Here is a 20,319-nt window from a genome sequence, read left to right as displayed (position 1 = left end):
ATTCAAAATCTTTTAACGAAAACAAAGTTCAAACAGGGACCAAATGAAAGATACAGTAGTGAGATGATGAGCAGCAAAATCTTTCATGAAAAACTTCTTATTATATTTAAAGAAAGAAGACAAAGATAACAAACTTAATTGAAATTTCTTTGTTTTTAATTAAACAACAGAAAATTAGTTTTTTAAAAAAAACATAAAAATCAAGTACAGAAAAGCGGTTCAATCTTTATGATTGAGTTGTTATCTACGTGATTGTTGTGTCATTTTTGTCCAGATGTTTATTTAAAAACAATCAAATTTGAATTCGTTTGGTCATGTGGTACGGTCGTACCTTATTTTAGTTCATATTCATTAAGTTGTACTAAATAATTTACTCTTGTCCTTGTCAGACTAAAAGTCATCATTTCATAATACAAGTAATTTACCGCCGACTAAAAAGTCAATATTTCAGATTGTTCACATCCCCTCTTTTGATTATTATTCATTCTCTTGAATCTTGTTTCTGAATTCAGTTGCATTCAATCTAGTCTGTTTTCCACTAGTCAAGCTCCTATTGGATTTGAGAAGGAAATCCACTCACAATAATTTAGTCTGCACTCGCAACACGATTGCTACTAATTCTAAAAAGTGGTAATCCACTAATTCAGTAAAAGTTGGATTCGCGCCTCGAATCCATTCACCTAACTCTAAGTGGATTAGTTACACGAATTGTATCTCTACAGTAAGAGATATCACATGGCGCAGTCAGCAACTAAAGAACGTGCACTCTTGGTAATCGAGCCCTTTTGGGATAAACCAACACTTGAACCTCCATTGCGATGGGATAGATGGCAGATCATGCTAAAATTGGCTATCATGGCTAAAGAAGGAATATCAATTGACACTCTCCTTGACGACCCTCCGGACAAAGTCACTCTACCCCCAGAACCCATCTACGAGGTTAATGTCAAAAATAGCAGGGCTCAAGTGAACGAGACCGACGTACTAGAAACGAGCAGCTCAAAAATTCGTGGCTCAATAGATGTCAAAAAATAGAACTTGTTGGCATACTGTGTGGAGAAAAACCTTGGAAGTACTGCGATAGCAAAGCAGTCTCTCTAATATAGCTCAGCTTGGGAATAGAAGGGAGACGAATATTCGGTTCACAAGAGCCGAATATCCAGATAGATAGAGTGACAACAAAAATTCTTTGGGATTGTCTTGATGGTGCATTCACGAAACAAAGAAATATCACATTTGATCGATACACATTCCTCACTCGGAAACAAATGAAAGGAGAACCTGTGGAAAAGTTCTACGGGTGTCTTCGGGAGTTGTCTCTAAACTGTGACTTGGGAAGTCACGAGGAGTCGATCATTCGAGATGTCTTTATTGCTAATATGCAAGATGGTGAAATCCAAAGGGAGCTCCTCAAAGAGACACGGACGGCTAAACAAGCTCTCGAGGTGGCGATGAACATTGAAATGGGAATACAAAACCAATTGAAAATTTCTGGAACATCCCTTCCCAACACTACAAATGAAATTTCAAGTCAATCAATAAATAGTGTTCAAGGATCGTGGAATAGAACTCGAGCACCGACAAACCAATTTGTCAAACCTACGATATGCTATGGCTGGACTCCAAATTGTGGCTATGGCTGGACTCCTTCTCATAGACAAAATTGCCCTGCTCGTGGAAAATCTTGTAAAAATTGTGGAATTGCTAATCACTTTGCAAAAGTTTGTCGCAAATCAAAACAACCTAGTATACCAAAACCTAGAGTAAACTATGTAGATGACCCGGTTTCTGAGGCGGCTACAGTAGGTACTTCAACAACGGCGGCGGAACAAGTTAACAATATCAGCAAGCTCCTACAGCAGAAAAGCATTTACGATGCAAATTATGATTCTGATTACGATGACTATAACGATAACTGTGTAGCTGCAATTTCCATCAAAAACGACACTCGTGAAGTGGAACCCGTAAATTTGGACATTTGTGTTGGAAATACATACACAAAAGCATTGGTGGATTCGGGCAGCGTATGCACTATTGTAAACAAAAGTCTGGCGGACACAGTGGTGTCCGAATGCAACGAAAGCTATTGGGTACAGTCACCCGAAATACATGATCTGAAAACATTTTCCAATGATATAATCAAGATTGTAGGTGTAATCAATACATCAATAAAGTGTAATGACTGGATAACCACGGGCGTTGATGTAACTGTCGTGGAAGATGGTCACCGACCCATCATTGGACGAGATCTCTTTCCAAAGCTAGGCTTTTCTGTTATTCAATGGAAACAAGTTGCTAATATTGATCAAAATCAATGTCCAATCAAGTGGCAGATCTCTTTTGATTTTCCAGATCTCATCACCCGTTTCGACGCTGATACTGTCCCAGTTGAAGATTACTTGGACGAAAATGGATGGGTGACGGGAGATCGCAGTGATATCTTGATTGACGAGGCCATGCAGAGAGCTCAGGTAGACGCGGGTCGTCGCTACAATGGCGATCACAACAAGTCTGTCTCCCGTTTCATTTTGCACCCAAAATTGAATAATGCAATCCCACGGACAGAGCAATCACTAGACCTCAAGTTGGCCCGGAAAGTAACGAAGCGTTCGAAACGAAATCTTCGCGGACTCTGGGAAACTTTGGCCCCCGGCAGTACAGTTGTCCGTACATCAAACACAACTACAGTCATTAAGGAACCAGGAGTACCGGAGGTCAGTGTTCGCAATAGCGATATTGCTAAGTTCGGCACTCGTGCCGAACGAAATACCGATTTATGGGAGTACGCTAAACGTCGACCTTTGCCGTAAGAAAAAACGGCCGAGGAAAAGATCGCACAACACACCAAAGACTTGAAGAAAAAATTCCGCAGAGAAATTAAAATCCGTCATCGCCCCAACCAGTCTGATGCAGCATCGGGAGTCTCGTCTGCAAACAGCAGCATTTCTAAAACCATGGCGTCTAGAAAACCCCGAAAACCACAAGCAGGAGGCAAACGTTCCCGTACTACATCTACCACGCTGAACAACTCTAATGCCTCATCAGTTGCTGCCTCCTCTGCAACATCATCGGTTGACTCTCCATCGACTTCACACACTAAACGTAATCGCCGCGCGCCGGACTACTATGGATTCGAAAGTTCGGTGTGTTCTTTGAGTGACGATTCGGCTGCTCCTGTCTCTAAAAAACAAAGACCCGCAAATCCTGTGATAGAAACTATCATTCAAGAAGAAGCAGCACGGCCTCCCGTTCCTGACACGGATTACGAATTGCGAGCGGTGAGCCCTCCTGCACCCCCTTCAGTAGGAACATGGTCACCCGTGGATTATGATTATGATGATTATGCACGGGAAATAAGTATGAGCGTCTTTGACGCCGAAAACCAAATTTAAATCAAAACTACTTAAACTTTTATCATTAATTGTTCAATTGTTAAAAATTTCAATTCTGTAATTGTTGAGTTAAATGTGGAATGGTATTACTTTACCACTCATTTCATGTTTAGTGTTTACCTTAAATTTGTGTTCGTGTTGGGTATTCTTTGTTAAATTTGATGTTGATAATGTAACCATATCTCCGATGTTATACTTTAGCTGGATTCGCATCGCGAATGTGCCTTAATTTATATTGCGTGCATGCATTTTACGGTAAATGTCAACAGTTTACATTGTTCTAATTTATTTCAACATTCGAGCCACTTTTCCACTATTTATCAACCACTTGTCTGTTGTTGCTCACAATTTTTGTTATTTATACTAACCAGTACATATGTTAATATTATCATAAATTTTGCACAGTGCAGTTTAAAATTTTGCTCAGCCCAGGATATGTGGTACGGTTGTACCTTATTTTAGTTCATATTCATTAAGTTGTACTAATTAATTTATTCTTGTCCTTGTCAGACTAAAAGTCATCATTTCATAATACAAGTAATTTACCGCCGACTAAAAAGTCAATATTTCAGATTGTTCACATCCCCCACTTTTGATTATTATTCATTCTCTTGAATCTTGTTTCTGAATTCAGTTGCATTCAATCTAGTCTGTTTTCCACTAGTCAAGCTCCTATTGGATTTGAGAAGGAAATCCACTCACAATAATTTAGTCTGCACTCGCAACACGATTGCTACTAATTCTAAAAAGTGGTAATCCACTAATTCAGTAAAAGTTGGACTCGCGCCTCGAATCCATTCACCTAACTCTAAGTGGATTAGTGACACGAATTGTATCTCTACAGTCAGAGATATCACAGGTCATCATTGTGTTCCTTTGTAATAAAGAGTTTTGTTAGTGAAATGTTTTGTCGTTCAGATTTTGTTTTTCTCACATCAAAAAGTTATTTATTTATTTCGCCATGTTTGGCTTTTTGGAGAGGTCTTTTAAAAGATTGAGAAAAGTGGAGTTGTTCACAATAGATCAATTTCAACTCTAAAAGTGCTGATGCAAAAAACCGACCTAAAATCTGTTCAAACACGGACCTCTCTTAACTTTAGAAGCAACTTGAAAAATTTGTGGTTCCCAAACCAATTGCTTCTCTGTTCAAATTGAAACTCCGGTATATTAAAATCAAATCAGAATAAACAGATTTAAAAAAGAATCAGAATAATCGTGGAAAATTCTACTTCTTTTTTGACAACTGACTTAAAAGCAAATTGAATCCTTTTAGAAGCGAGATAAGCGCCAAATGGCAGTTTAGAAGAAAATTGTTCTCACACATCAGAGAAACACGGGCAAATTAAACAATTTGAAAATATTGGCAAAAAGGTTTTTAAAAAAACTGGCGAAGTTCTTGACGCATATGTCATCAGAACCACTTTGTTAGTGCTAAAGAACCAATTAACCAAGTTCAGGCCATAAAAGTTCCCTTAATCGTTAATAGTAGAAGAATCCAATCTTTTTCAAAGAAACTACTTCAAAAAACTTTAAAACAAAACAAAAAGATTTACTACAATTGCCTTAAAGAAAAATCTAAAAAATGCACAAAACTACTGTGAAGTGAGAACAACACGTCAATTTAGGACCGATTGAACAAAAAAGTCACCAGAACTACTTTTATTCTGTGACAATTTTATTTTAATAGACTCCTCTGCCAAATTAGTCATCCAGCCGTTACGTTGTAGAGAAATTTTGAAAAAAAAAACTGAAAAACAAGATAAAAAAATTACAAACTTCTATAACTTACTGCAGTGAAAAGTGCGCTGTTCAAGTGTCACTTCATTGTAACCTCACCAATAGAATTGCTCTTAATTAAGAATTGATCAAAAAGGAGTACAGCAAGAACCATAAAATGGCAGAAAAAGGCAAAAAAAAACAGACAAAACCTGTCAAAAAATTTTTTTAACAAAACAAAGTCAATATAAATCAAGCTTATACACAACGAAAAGAGCTAGAACAACTGCTTTTAACCACAAACGTCACAATTGTAGTCCAAGAGAAAAATAGAAAAATTGCTGAAAAACTTAGAGCAAGTCAAAACCGCAAGATAATAGCAAAAATTGAGAAACGAGTAAAATTCGCTTAGGATGGTCAAAAAGCTTTCAAACGTAGTAGTACCGGTTTAGATAACTGAGGAAAACACCTTTCATTGTAAAGTATGAAGTTAAAATAAAGAAAATGCTTCCATAAAGCCGCATGCGATCAAAAACTTTCGCTAGTTTTCTGAAAATTTCTGCACACCTGCTTCTCTCGCTCTCTCTCAAATAATCAAAATGCACAGAAAACCTCTCTCTTTCTCTCTCTCCCGCAATTTGACCTAAACTTTTTCACGCATTTCGCTTCTTCTTTCACGTACATCCAAAAAAATGCCAAAAAAGTTGCTCCGTCAATACTCTTTGAGTCGTTAAAAATGAGAGCAATGTAGCTACGCTCAGCCTACAGGTTGGCAGCCATATTAATAAAAATGGTCGGTAATGCTCTCAAAACGCACAATAAATTGCTAACATGTGTGAAAATCTATTTTGACTGAGAGTTAAAATTAAAAACTTGCTTCGACGAAAGGCCTGAACAAAAAATGAAATCTGTAATGCACCATTTTTACACTTTCTTGCTCAGAAGTGCATGCACAACAATCATTCTTTCTACTTCTGGCATTTCATTGCATTCCGTTTCACATGCAATCGAGTGGTTACAGAAAATTTAACATCGCCATTTCTCTTAATTCTGAGGGGGATGTTGCAAACTTTTCTTTATGGGTGCTAACAATCTGGGAGGGATTCGAACCCGCGACCTATGTTCTAGTCTGCAGCACTTACCACGAGGCTGTCCGGCCCTTCGCATATATACAATTGCTTGTTTTTGCAACTCATACTTCATTTTTCAATAACAGCAATTTACGTTACGCAAAAAAATCAAGAACTCAATCGTGAAAAAAATTGAAGGAATGTTCTAAAAAACGGTCAAGCAAACAATTTGCATAAAAACACGTTTGCAATAATTGATGCAAATTTATCATTTAAAAACAGCGATGAGATCAATGATGGCCTATCGCTTCACATTTATTTCAAAGTCGAGAATTGAAAACCAGAGATCATTCCCCGCTGCTTTTTCGTGAGCAGCAGCGTTATTTTGTTTAGTCCTATGTCTATTCTTTGCGTGCGATCGACAGACAGCACTGTTGGAACAAAGTTTAGTCAATTTCTGGGTAACTCAGAGCCCGTCCTCGTAAAAAGGGATTCACAATTCTTCGTTATATAAACCACGCGCCTTATTTCTCGGCTATTTCGTCAGTGTCCAACTTGCCGCATTCCAACTGTCAGTTGTAAGGAAAATATTTTCTATCAGCTATATACGCAGGCTGAGTTGCCAGCCACAATTCACCACTTTTTGCAAGAACCGCCGTTAAGTGGTAAAATAGCATTTAAAATAGTCAGCGCTAATTCAGAGCTTTTATAATTCGACCTGACTTGATGAAAAGTGAAGATCGATGAAAAGTAAATTCGTCTCCAAATATTTTGCAGAGGAAAGAACGTACAAAAGTGATAAGAGGAAGGCCAATGGTTTAGAAAGAGATCGATCGTCTATTATTTGCAGCCTAAATGAACATAATATGCCAAAACATTTCATACTTGATTCGGAAGGTAAGGAGAGAGAGGGGGGGGGGGGGTCTTAATTTCATCTCACTAATTTACAGCACTAAACTAATATTAATTAAACCGTGGGGCAATCTTCGTCAGCATCAAAATAAGACGATGCAATATGAATAGCATCAAAGTCGATTGAAACGTTAAATCATTGAAAATTACAATAAATGAGCAACATTAGAGTAATATTGAAAATAAAATTGAAATGCATAGAGCGAAACTGAACAAATGATATGTGAAAATGGAAAGATATCGGGATTAAGAAAGAAAAGACAGAATGAGCCAGCAGATTACATAATAATGACATCAGAATTATTAGTTAGATATAAACGAACAAAATCCAGATACAAAGTTATACAAATAGAGCTTTAAAGCATAACCAACTTATTCTCATAAACATAGCCCACAAATATCGAAAGAATTGCTCTCAAACAAGATCTGATCTTTTCTACAAAATGATATTTCACCTATACACTCATGTGAAAGCTAATGGACTCCCGGAACTGTCCCCCTCGCCAGCTATTCTTTTTTCCATTCGAATGTGCGTGTGTCAACAACAAACTAATATTTGTTTTTGGACTGATGACAGTTTGCGATGTCTTCGTAAAGATGTTGCTACTCATCACGATTTATATATACCATTCTAGTCCACATCCATCATTTTAGAGGATCATAATCTACCGGGTTTGAGGGGGGGGGGGGGGCTTTATGACAGTAATAATTTGCAATTGATTAGTTGGCCGAGTTTGCAGTTTGAGAGCATTTACAATGATGAAACACTAGCAACTAACTCCACTACGACGGACCCCATAGCCTTGATCCTAAAAGGTTCAGCATTTCTCGAAAAAAGTGGTTGAAAACTGGTTACATGGCGGTTTATCTATTTCCAACTTATCGAATCAGACAAAATAACCAACATTAATTGCATGTGGAAAAAATGCACAATACTATGCTCACGTGGTTATTATAGTTTTAAAGTAGCTCTGAACTTATGACCCATTTGGTAGCATTGGGTAATTTTAGGTTCAATTTTGGATAAATTGTCCTGACACCGTAAATAAGATAATAATTGATTGACATCATTTAATGCCAAAGAATTAGCTAGCTAACAAAGCACGACTGAGCAAGACTAAAGTACATGTGGCGCTTAGTGATGGTGCAACTGTTTGTCTTTCTACCACTCAATGCTGCAAACAACCATGTGGTTCAAGTATAGGATTTTCGGATCTACTCTGTCCCCCCCCCCCCCCCCCCCCAGCTTAGTGAGCACAAATCTTTTTTATGACCCCCAGGCGCACGTGCTATTTTCTTACATAGTAACTTGCTATATAACAACATATAATTTGTAACTGGGGGTCATAAAAAAACACTGGGGGGGGGGGGCAGAACAGATCCGGATTTTTTGCAAATTATACTCAACACTGTACAGGAATACACCTTTCAAACATATGGCCTATTCCACAAACAAGTATTTATTTGTGCTGTGTCGGAATGACTGCAATGGTTTAAGTGTTGTTCTAAATGGGCTTCATAGTTTACAGTTGCTTCACATCTTTCCCAACTGACTGAAGAGAGGAGTGGAGATTACGAAATGTCCAGAGCAGCATTTGGTTTTGTTGCATTGTTTGTAGCCAATATTGTGCATCAACAGTCAGATTAAGTATTTCACGTGCGGCGGGTGATAGCGATCTAGTTGCTGTCAAGTCTGTCCTTTGTGAATGTAAGAGAGTCCAGAGAGCTTTCAGACTGAACAGAGTTACCACGAGCGAGGGGCATAGATGAGTGATTAACCAAGCAAAACTGAGCTGATGGTCGAGGTTAGACTATGAGTATGAACTGGACTGTGCATGAGGGGCTAGCAGCAACAGCTGTGGTTCCGTTGCCGTTATTTAAACTGAGGTTATGATTCGTATTGAATATTCGATAGCATGGTCTGGTCTACATGACCCACCTGACTGGAACCCATTGGTACTCGGAGGAGAGGCGTGCGATGGCATCACAGAGTGCCCTGAAGGTGAGCTCTGGCTCTTCGTTCTCAATTTTAAGGTCGATGTATTGTCGGAATTCCTGTTCCAGCCTCTTCGACTCTTCTACCGTTTTCTTCAGATCTCGATCCTGTTACATACATTTGCTTTGCGTAAAATCAAACTATCAATAACATTGACTATCAATAATAAGAAAAAGGGCAGCTGAAAACAGGCTACTGCAGGCCTAATGCTGTTCCGCTGCGATTACGCAGAAACCACAATAATCCAAAAGATATCAGTTTGCATTACAAGCATGTTTAATTATACTGTCATTTTCAGCGCATGTTCAGTTGCGAGTTTCATATCAAGTTTCAAAGGCCGCTTAAGCATTTACGGGGTAATTGCACGACAAAATATTTCGCCTAGGTATGATTTTGCTTCAAATACTTTCAACAAAACTTGTTCGAGAGCATTTAGATAACAAGATAGTTTATGAGTGACTTACACTTAGTCTAGAGAGAGTTGTGGTGCTTGCGTTGATATTATTGTCCATTCCTCGTAGCTCCCTCAGTCGCTCAAATGGCGGTGAGGCTATCAGCACCACAAACGGCATAAACTCGGCTGTGCGCAGCAGCTTCAGTGCATTTGGGCTGCAGTCTAACACGCACATTTTGCCCTGAACAAACTCATCTTTAGCACATCTTCAACAATATCTATAATTAGGAGTGACGACAAAAGAAAAGAAACTTTCAAGCGAGAAGAGTCCAAAAACAAACAAAGCTGGCAGATTGCCAGAAAATAGCCACAATAGCTTCGTAGATCTGCCGTCTAAAAAACAGTAACAAAGACAGACAAAAAATAATTCATTTTTCATTGAAGGCTGATATCTTATATCTTGATTAAAAATCTGTACAAGTTCTTACTGCTCTCAAATAACCTTCATTTAGAGTGACACACACCCATTTGACCTTATCTCTTTGAATTAAACTAAACAAAAGTCAATTTCAAAGTGAGGAAGTCATTTTTGAGAGTGAGGTAAGTCACGTGTGACCAAAAAATTAATCACGCGAATGATCAAAAAACTCGCTCCACTAAGAGCGAAAAATGACGCCACGCACGCGTTTCAGTTGAAATTGCATGCACGAATGAACAAAAAGCAGATTTGAAGCGGTTGCGACGTCACATGGTCGTAACAAAAACTTTGACGACGAAATAAAAAACATAGCAGGACAAGTCCTGACGTAAAATTCGAAGAATTTTCACTGACTAAACAAAAACTAGATGCGCGAATTGGGAAAACCATTTCTAAAAAATCAGATGAAAAAACAAAAAAAAAACAGAAAATCAATGTCAAAATGCCTCTGGGGAGAAAAAACCACTTTGATTCTAACAAAAAAAGGCCTAGAACGAACTGTGAATGGATTGGGAAAACCATTTGGAAAAAAATCCGATCAAAAAAATTTAAAAAAAAAACAGAAAAAAAAACAAAGTGAAATTGCCGCATGTGAACAAAAAAAATCACCAGCGGCAAAGCGGCGTGACCATTTCGCTCCATTTCCTGTTTCGGCGTGACCAAAATTACTACTCCAATTTGACTCCAAAAATCATGAAAATGTGTGAACAGATCTTTAAAAAAAGACAGCGCCCCAGTACAATTCAAATTCTTTGAATTGTAAAAACCAAGAGAAGGCCAATAATAGCCCAAGCTATCGCTGTGCGGCTATTAAAAAGTGAATATAACCAACTAGCATCGGATGAATTGCACACAAACGACTGCGGGGGGCTGGTTAGCACAGCTAGCAAAGACATTTCACTTAAAGGAATAGTTGAGCGGTAGCCGCGAGATTAAAAAAACCCCTATAGGAATTGAAAGAACAGAAAAAAGGGAAAAAACTTATTGATGTAAAACTTTTTTTGAAGTGCGAACTATTTCGATTTCATTTTGTTATTAGACATACTCCTGTTACTTAAAGGGAGGATAAATGGGCTAGTATCAATACCAATAAGCATTAGAGATGGTAACTAACACTTCTCAAAACACACTTCAAGTAGCCGGCATCTAAAATTGGGCTCATGGGTTTATCCCGATTAGATTTTTATTTCCGTGTTTTGATACTGATTCATTTCATTTTAGGTTGCTTTACTGAGCAACTTCTGTTTAAAATTAGTTTGAGCAGAATGAGCGAAGACTTAAGGTAGTCCAGAGAAGTCAAAACGATTTCTCGCAAAATGTCAACAAGCGGTAAATGACGTAAAGGAAAACAAATTTTTATTCGACGCAATAAAATAAATAGGAGCGCAACAACAGACCAACAATGAGGGCGGCTATTAAACAACCCAAGATGTTGCTTACTTTTGCGAGCACTTCCTGCTAATAGTCAATTTCATCAAATCTCATTAAGAATTTTTGTTTTCAAAATGTATTCGCTATCTTCAAAACATCAAATTTATATATTAACAAGATAGAGCAAATGAATACAACAAACAGCAAGAAGTGTTCGCAACACTCAGTAAAACTTGATGTTTTTTTGAAAAACAAGTCTGGTCAGAGCTAGGACAAACAATATCTGAGCAACTATACAGCCGGGGACTAAAACTGCGCTTCATGAAAAATCATGCCAATTTATAATAACCAGAAGCAAACAAATTAACCAAACAACATTAAGTGCTAAGGCAACAAAGAAAGGAAAGACAAACTTTACAAAAATTATAGTCGCCACAGCAATTGAAATTGATAGCAAAGCTCATTTACTGCGAAGGAACCGATACTGCGTTGAATTGAAAGCATATCCTACCAGTAACAAATGTCACAAAAGACTAAAATGAGTTGCGCGCTCATTTGAAATAAAATTTTTCTGAAAATTAGCGTTCTAAATGAAATCAAAATTAAAAACTGTTCGGCAGAACTTTTATTCAACAAACCTTCGATAGAGAACGCATATAGTTAACTTAGAAAGCATGGATTGAAAACGACAAATGAAAACGAAGGTCAAAAGCTCTAATATAAAGAACTAACATAGTTACTTAAAGAACTAACATAGAATTCATTATATACAATAATAGCATTAAACGGTTAAAATTTAAAACAAAATTCTTTGTTAACAGCAGTGCATGACAACGAAAAACGGCAAGAAATTTGGGTAACATCAAAAAATTGACAACTTTTGAGCCCTTTCACTCAAAAGCTGTCTTCGTCAAACAAAGCAACAGCTGGGCAATGATATTTTCAAACATAGCTGGTAGATTGACAGAAAACAGCCGCAAGAGCTCCGTAGAACTACAGTCTCGAAAAGATAGTGAAAGAAGCAACGCAAAAAATTTCTTTTTTAATGCTGAGATGTTATATTAATATTAAGAATTTGTATAAATTATTGCTGCTTCTTTTAGCTGCCACCAAAACACCTCCAATTAGAGTGACATTCACTTGACCTCATCTCTTTCAATTAAAATAAAGTCAATTTAAGAGTGAGGAAGTCAATTTTGAGAGTGAGGTAAGTCACAGGTGACCAAAACTTAATCACGAGAATGAACAAAAAACTAGCCCCAATAAAAGCGAACGACGTCACGCACGCAAATCAGTTGAAATTGCATGAACGAAAGAACAAAAAGCGGTTTTGAAGAACAGGGATTTGAAGTGGTTTTGACGTCATATGGTCGTAAGAAAAATCTTGACGAAATAAAAAAATCTTGGCCGCTATTAAAATTAAGACTATGCTTTAGTGGTAAACTAATCAAAAAGGCATTAAAAGCGACGAATTGCACTACTTAAAATACTCCGCGGATTAGGATTGTCAACCAAAAAGGGCGTCACCTTTAACCCAGAGTTTTCTGAGCAGCATTTTAATTAAATCAGTTGCAAAAGAATGTGCGTTTGAAGGGGCAACCCAAATAAAAGTTTATGTTACTTTCCTTCTCATTTTGAGATGTCCTCAGGACTGACCTCATCGATGATGTTGTGAATGGAGAGAATGCTGGTTCCGTAGTAGTTGTCCTGGAACTCGCCGTACTCGAGGAATCCGTTGTCTCGTATCGCCTGTTCCATATCCTGCTTGGACACGAAGTTATACGACTTGCCGGGGATCTCTCCGTCACGCATAGGACGAGATGTTGCTACAAGCACGCACATAGATCAACATTTGACTTTTACTCCCAAGTCAGTTCTATATCCTGCTGTCATAGTAATCTAATCATGCATTTTCTTTTCTTCAATACCATGCAAGCATCGCCTATTAAATTCTGTATTTATCCATATATGGTTCCTGATGGTCATCAATACTGTACATACAAATTTCACCCACCGGTAATTTTACAGGCCACGTTTTTTTATGTGCTAATGAGTTTGTTGGTTCAGTTGCTAATTGTTCAATTGACAGAATTCACTACTACGCTTCTCAGGTGTGACTAGTACTCACTAGGAATAGGAGTGGCAAAGTTGTCTGGATATGTTTTGATGAGTGAGTTCTTGATGGATCTCCTGCCGACCCCTGTAGTGCCTATGAGCACAAGTGTCTTCCGAGGAAACGGGGGCATCCTCGCCACCTCCTCGTAGAACGTCAGGTCAAGTCGGTCAAAATCGGCGTCTGAAAACAACCAGTCAAATCAAAATACCATCCATACATATAACAGCACAATCTCCCACAATGACAAATTCAACCGCAGTCTGAGAGAACAAACTCAGCGCATTTGATCAGATTAAAAGTCAGACAAAACTAAAACATAGCCGGTAGATTGCCAGAAAACAGCCATCATAGCTTTGTAGATCTGCAGTTTCAAAAAGATTTAAAAAACGGACCAAGACATTTCTTATTTTTATTAATTGCTGTGATGTTATATTTTGATTAAGAATCTATAACATAAACCGTCTAACGTCGGATGAATTGATCTCGAACGACGAAGGGAGCAATTTAACTCAGAGAGGGTGTTGCTCAGAATGGATGCCCAAAAACAATCCCACAGTCTGACATCTTAACCACTCAGCTACAATTGCTTCGCTTCCCTTTCATTCAAAATCGCTTTTAAACATGAGCGAATTAGATACTCAAAAACGAAGAACTGAAGTGTGAAAAAGTCCGAAGTTCTAGAACAAACGCGCAAAGCCGTCAAGGGAAACTGCATAAAAAGACACACATCTACAATACTTGCCTCAATATTCATTCGAGAGCAATGAAATTGAGAATGAAACCTTTGGCCAGGAAATCTTTTGTCTCTACAACAAAATATGGCGTTTAGGAGTGGGTTGAAACAGCCAAAAGCTGCCCTCTACATTATGATTTTATGTCTTCTTAGCAGCTTCAAGGAATTGTACACTAAGAGACTAGCAGAACTCTAAGGTGCTCAAAGACTTGAACCCTCGAGGTTTTACATGTTTATTCCGTCTTTGGAGACGAAAAGTTTAATGCGTCAGACAGAAAATCCGTCAAGCGAAAAATCTCATAAGACCACAGTACTAAAATAATAGCTACAAACATTATTTGAGAGCAATTTGTAACTATCGCATGTATTTAGATTCTGAGTTATTAACTTAGGCATAAACGGCATCCCCATAAACATACTTACTTATGTAAAACAAGTATGATATTTAGGAGACAATTAGCCAAATATAATAATTTACGAACTGTTTTTAGCGGAGTAGACTTCTTTCTTCTTTCTCTTTTTAGACGTAAGTCCACCGTACTTCTGTTTTTTCGTGTCAATCAGATCTGGTCTAGCGTAAGCCGCCCTCCTCTCCTCCAGAGTCTGACTAGGAATAAGTCTGGCACGAGCCCCTTGCTCTCCATACTTTCGCGCCTAAATTTAACGACCTGTGACATGAGCTGTAATTAATCATAAACCAACTAACGTCTGCTAAATTGCTCTCCAATAACAGGCGGGTGATCACTTGTAGACCTTTAAGACGCATTTGGTGCTTTCTTCAGACCAATACTAACATTGCTTCAAACCTCTTTCGAGGGCAATTAATTAAGTAGAGAAAGATGCCTTAATTTTAAAAAAAAGTGAGAAGCTTCAGAACCGAAGTCAACCACAATTTGCTCTCGAAACCAAAAGATTACAACTCATTCAAAAGCGGCGTGTGCTATTTTTAGGGCAAAACTCTTAAACGTGTCAGAACCACAAATGACGCGGTATTTCCAGCTGCGAAATAGACTTAAGTGGCGTATAATACAGATAGAAACAGATACATTTTTAATTTGAAACAGTTATCGGCGCCGCTCAACAAACAATGGAAAAAAACATTCAGCGATAAATAAAGGTTTGTTGAAATTCACTCCACGTAAACCTTTTTATTATAAACGTTTATTACAGATGATATGATTTCCTTTGACCTTAAGCTAATTCAAAATAAACTTAAGTTTCAAATTGCAAATAGATTTTATTGAGTGAGGTAAGTCACGTAAGATCAGAATATAATCACGCAAATGACCTAATAACGTTTACTAGAGAGAATGAGAAATGACATCACGCGCAAGAAGGCCGTTGGCGAAAGGAGGAAGTTATTCAGAAAATTTGAGTTTTGGGTCAAAATAGCTGACAGATTGCCAGAAAATAGTCGCAATAGCTTCGTAGATCTGCAGTCTCAAAAACATAACCGACTAAACGTCGGAAGAATTGCTCGGAACGTCGGAAGAAAAATGGCCTCAATTGCGGCGCACTTTTCATTTGACTTTTAGTATTAAATTGACGCCAAATGAGTTCAGCTGCTTGAAATTGTGATGAGAGAATTTTAGATCACGCGAAACGATCTAAAAGTCAAAAAGTCAAAGGGCGTAAAAGTCACTCGAAAAGTCAAAACGGTCAAGCAAAAATTTTCGCAGAAAAGATACACACGTTTACAATATTTTGCTTCTCTACGAGAGCAATTAAAAACAGTAAAAAAGATAGAACAAAAAAGAGTCTTTTCATTGAAGGCTGAGATGTTATACTTTGATTAAGAATCTGTATAAGATATTGTTGCCTATCAGCTGCTCTTAAATAACCTACATTTAGAGTTACACATGCACTTGACCTTATCTCTTTGCTTTAAAGTAAACAAAGTAAACAAAAGTCAATTTCAAAGTGAGGAAGTCAGTTTTGAGAGTGAGGAAAGTCATGTGTGACCAAAAATTCAATCACGCGAATGAATAAAATCGCTCCACTAAGAGCGAAAAAGGACGTCACACACGCCTTTCAGTTAAAATTTCATGAACGAATGAACAAAAGTGGTTGTGACGTCATATGGTCGTAACAAAAATTTTGACGACGAAATAAAAAAAACCAAGAGAAGGCCAATAATAGCCTCAGCTATCGCTTCGCGGTTATTAAAAACAGAGCGCAAGACGACGAAACAAAAATAGACGAGACGTCCTGACCTACAATTCAAAGAATTTTTCATGGTTAAACAAACAGCAAGACCCTGCAAGGACTATGAATGGATTAAAAACCATTTAGAAAGAAATCCGACTAAAAAACCGGCAAAAAAATTCAAAAAACCGAAGTCAAATTGACAAATATGAACAAAGAATCACAACGAAGAAAGCGAATGTTTGCCGCAAAATCATTTGCTTTTTCGCTCAAATTCCTGCTCCGGCGAGACCAAAATCATCACCTAAATTTGACTTCAACGGTCATGAAAATGTGTCAACAGAAACTTAAAAAACAGGCGAAAAACTCCAGAACCGATTCGAAGTATATATTCACTCAGACCCAAGCTAACTATTCACTTAACAATTCACTTAACTATTCACTAGTGTTCTTCTACTGATGTTATTATATTACCAAATGGTTAAAAATAACAGCGAAATTAACATGACGAAAAGCAAATCTGTTAAAATACGATAGAAGATCGTCACAAGTTGCTGCTTCCCAGCAATTATTCGGAGACGAGACTTTAGTTATGTTCCGGTTCAATCGGCGATCCAACCGATCCCTGTCAGCGATATCCTAACCAACAATTGAAAAAGCAAACAAAAAAACCTGAAACTTACAAAATTGCATCATTTATTATATTATGTTAAATACTGTCAAGAAAACCACAGCAAAAGCTCAAATCGGAGGAAATAGGCAAAATTTCTTAAAGCAAATGAAACAAATTTTATCAAAATTTCTCTATTCTCTTAAACAAACAAAAAATCGAAATCAATCACGATAAAATCAATTGATCACCAACTAAACTAAGACAACTAAAGAGAGACTCCAATTGCTATAACAAATTGTATCAGCTTGCAAAGAGCCTTATAAAGCGTTCAACATGCATAACGGCAAAATAGCTCAAATTATCCTTGAAAAGACTAATATTTCCATCGTTTAGTTAGGAATGCTCACAAACAAACTATTAAAGGGCAACCATACTAATTGTTGAGACAAACACTTTTCGCTGCAAAACTAAAAACGCCCCGCAGAGCAACAAAAAATAATTTCAACCAAAAACACCAAAGACATGAAAAACACAAAAGTACAAAAACCGCCGAGAAAGCGTCTAAATTGGCGACATCAAAATAAAGCTCAAGATTGCATTTAAAACTAATTTATGACTGAGAAGGAAAAAAAGTCTTCCAATCGTACAGTTACTTAAATGGCTTGTTAAAAACCACTTCACCAAAAAATAAAAAGTAAAAATAAAAAGCCACATGTGATGAAAAAAAATTAGAACAAACTTTTTACACTTATTTTTCGTTCTCTTAGAATGCTGAATTATTCTAAAACCCCTTTTCCTTTCGGTGTAGAGTGTTTGACTTTGCATCATGAGAAAAGAAAGTTTTATAAAAAAACATAGCCGGAAGACTTTGGAATCGACTCAAAGTTAACATTCAAGTATGCCCCAGCTAAATGTTACCCAATAAATGAAATGAATGATCTTTCAGATTTCACTAGTCATTTTACCGATCAATTTTATTCAGAAAAACTGAGAAAAATCATAGTCTGATAACACTTTTTCTACAAAATTCTTCACGAGTTGCGACTCCAAACCAATAGCTCTCAATAAACCTACCATTAATTTCTGTACGCGATAATGTGATGCATATTAAAAAAAAAATTATCGGACTATAAAATTGGGAAGAAAACCGAAAAACAACAAAAAAACTTTCGACTTATTTCACAAGACAGTATACAAGTTTTTAGAACCCAAGTTTTGCCCAGGAGAAATTTGATGTTACCACTTTTGCTTAAGATGTAAGTACCTATATGCCCAGTTAACGACACGAAATACCCAGAAATGGATTTTTTTTTGTTTTTTCAGTGTCAAAAAGTGTTTTAATTTGCGGTGTAGTTTCATTTAGATTCTAAACTATACTTAATTCAGCTTTCAACTGGACACCATAAAGCTCATTACTAATTTCAGCTAACAATCGCTCTAATGCACTTCCATAACCTAAGCACTATTTAACGGCCGTGCTTTATCGGTTTATCCCGTTTCTTTTGTTTTTGCTTTGTTTACTTTGACTGTATTCACTACATTACGTATTTCAATGAGCGACAGAATTTAAAACGCGTTAAGTTGAAACATTGAGTAAAGTAAGTCAGAATTCAAGCTTGAAAATTGTGATATAAGTAAAACGAAAAATGTCAAAAGGTAAAGCGAAGTAAAAAAAGGGAGAGCGCCTAAATAATAGCCGCTGAGAGGCTGACGGCGGCTTTTGAACAAAAGATTGCTAGAAAATAGACGCAGTAGTTTCGTAGATGTGGAGACTCAAAAAGTTGTCAAACTTATGATGTCGTGGAATTTGATTAACTTATTGCTGCTTCTTTTAGCTGCTCTTAAACAACTTTAAATTAGAGTGAAACACTGACATGACCTTATTTCCTAGAATTAAAGTAAAGAAATGTCAATTTGAGAGTGAGGTAAGTCACGTGAGACCAAAAACTTAATCAAGCGAATATGAAAAAACCAGCTCTACTAAGAGTGAAAAATGACCTCACTCACGCAACTCAGTTGAAACTGCATGATTGAAGGGATTGTGCCGTATTATGGTCGTAACAAAAATCTCAACGAAATAAAAAAAAAACAACTATGAGAACGCCAACAATAGCCTCAGCTATCGCTTCGCAACAATTAAACAAAAATTCTCTTCGATATTTTCTTTACGAGCTGGTCATTCGAAACTTCCAGATGACCTGTTCAACAACATAGACCACAGAATAGTTCAAAAAAAGTAGACAATAACTAATTCAGCCAAAAAAATATTTGAAAAAGCGTGAAAACGAAAAACCAAAACTTGTCACGAAATTTAATCAAATTTGTTTACCAAAAACTAAGATTGATAGCCATCAATTGAAAAAATTAGCAATATAGCTATACAAAACTGACTTCGATAAGAGAAACATTCACAATACAGAAAAAATGAAACATAACCAACTAACGCCGGGCGAATTGCTCTCAAACGACCAGCGAGCGGTTGGCTTAGTCAACAGCTAGGTACAGTTTAGTGAGGCTCTTCAGCTTAATTGAAGGAGCGTGTGGTGAGCGCAAGGGGCCATCGGGGTGGCAACGGTGGGAGGGGGTCTTTGGCTGCACGGAGCCCTTACGGCCTGAATGATTGGGAATGATTGGCCTGAATGAAAAACTAGCAACTCTTATTCGAATAACGAAGACCAACTGGAAAAAATCGGCAAAACGGTACATATGGAGAAAACCGAGATACAAAAAAGAAAACAAAATTTTTTTATTACATAACTTCCTACAAACTGCAAAGTGCTGTTTCCCATCAATTTTTCTGCGACAACCTCTGCATGACCCGTGACCTATCCAACACCTACCCCTGTCAAGGACATCCTAATCAACTATTAAAAAACAAAAAACAAGAAATTACAAATTTCTGTAATTTAATATATTATATAAACTGCAGTATTTAAAATTGATTGTCACCTTTAAGTAACAAAACTTATTAAACATCTGTCCATTAACTAACAAACAAAAAACCAAAAAAGCTAAACTTGTAAAACGAGCCAAATTTGATTTAAAAAACTCCATTTTCTTTAACAAAAACAACTCAGAATCAAAATAAACGAAAAAAAATACAAAAACCTAAATGAACAGTGACGAGCCCTTAGTGTTAACCACTTGACAAAAAAGTTAACTAACGTCGGGCGAATTGCTCTCAAACGACCGGCGAGCGGTTGGCTTTGTCAGGAGCTAGCTAGGTTTTAGTCAGGCTAGCTTTAGCTTAATTGAACGGGCACGAGGTAAGCACAGCGGGGGGGGGGGGGGGGTATTCGGCTGCACGGGGGTCCTTAGGGCCTGCTCAATTATCAGGGTGTGGGGATCGGGCGTGAAGTGAGGCGGGGGCTGATGTGTGTGTG

The 20,319-nt window shown here is 37.3% G+C and overlaps 1 protein-coding gene across 3 annotated transcripts in view; it reads right to left on the bottom strand.

Moving 5' to 3' along the window:
* Positions 1-8,434: 8,434 nt before the first annotated feature.
* The window catches only part of LOC142344391 (MAGUK p55 subfamily member 2-like), an 87,809-nt gene continuing 75,924 nt past the window's right edge, over positions 8,435-20,319 (bottom strand). For all 3 annotated transcript variants that reach the window (XM_075395999.1, XM_075395997.1, XM_075395998.1), the window contains 5 exons: positions 14,661-14,832; positions 13,458-13,625; positions 12,986-13,155; positions 9,551-9,721; positions 8,435-9,193 (listed from right to left, as the gene is read on the bottom strand). In XM_075395999.1, coding sequence (XP_075252114.1) covers positions 9,017-9,193; positions 9,551-9,721; positions 12,986-13,155; positions 13,458-13,625; positions 14,661-14,832 — 858 coding nt within the window. In that variant the 3' untranslated portion in view covers positions 8,435-9,016. The remainder of the gene's footprint in view (positions 9,194-9,550; positions 9,722-12,985; positions 13,156-13,457; positions 13,626-14,660; positions 14,833-20,319) is intronic.

The sequence above is a fragment of the Convolutriloba macropyga genome, chromosome 8 (assembly GCF_964194025.1).
Source record: "Convolutriloba macropyga chromosome 8, txConMacr16.3, whole genome shotgun sequence".
Classification (NCBI taxonomy): Eukaryota; Metazoa; Xenacoelomorpha; order Acoela; family Convolutidae; genus Convolutriloba; species Convolutriloba macropyga.
Note: the sequence above shows the minus strand (reverse complement) of the source record. Positions and strands in the feature narration are given on the sequence as shown.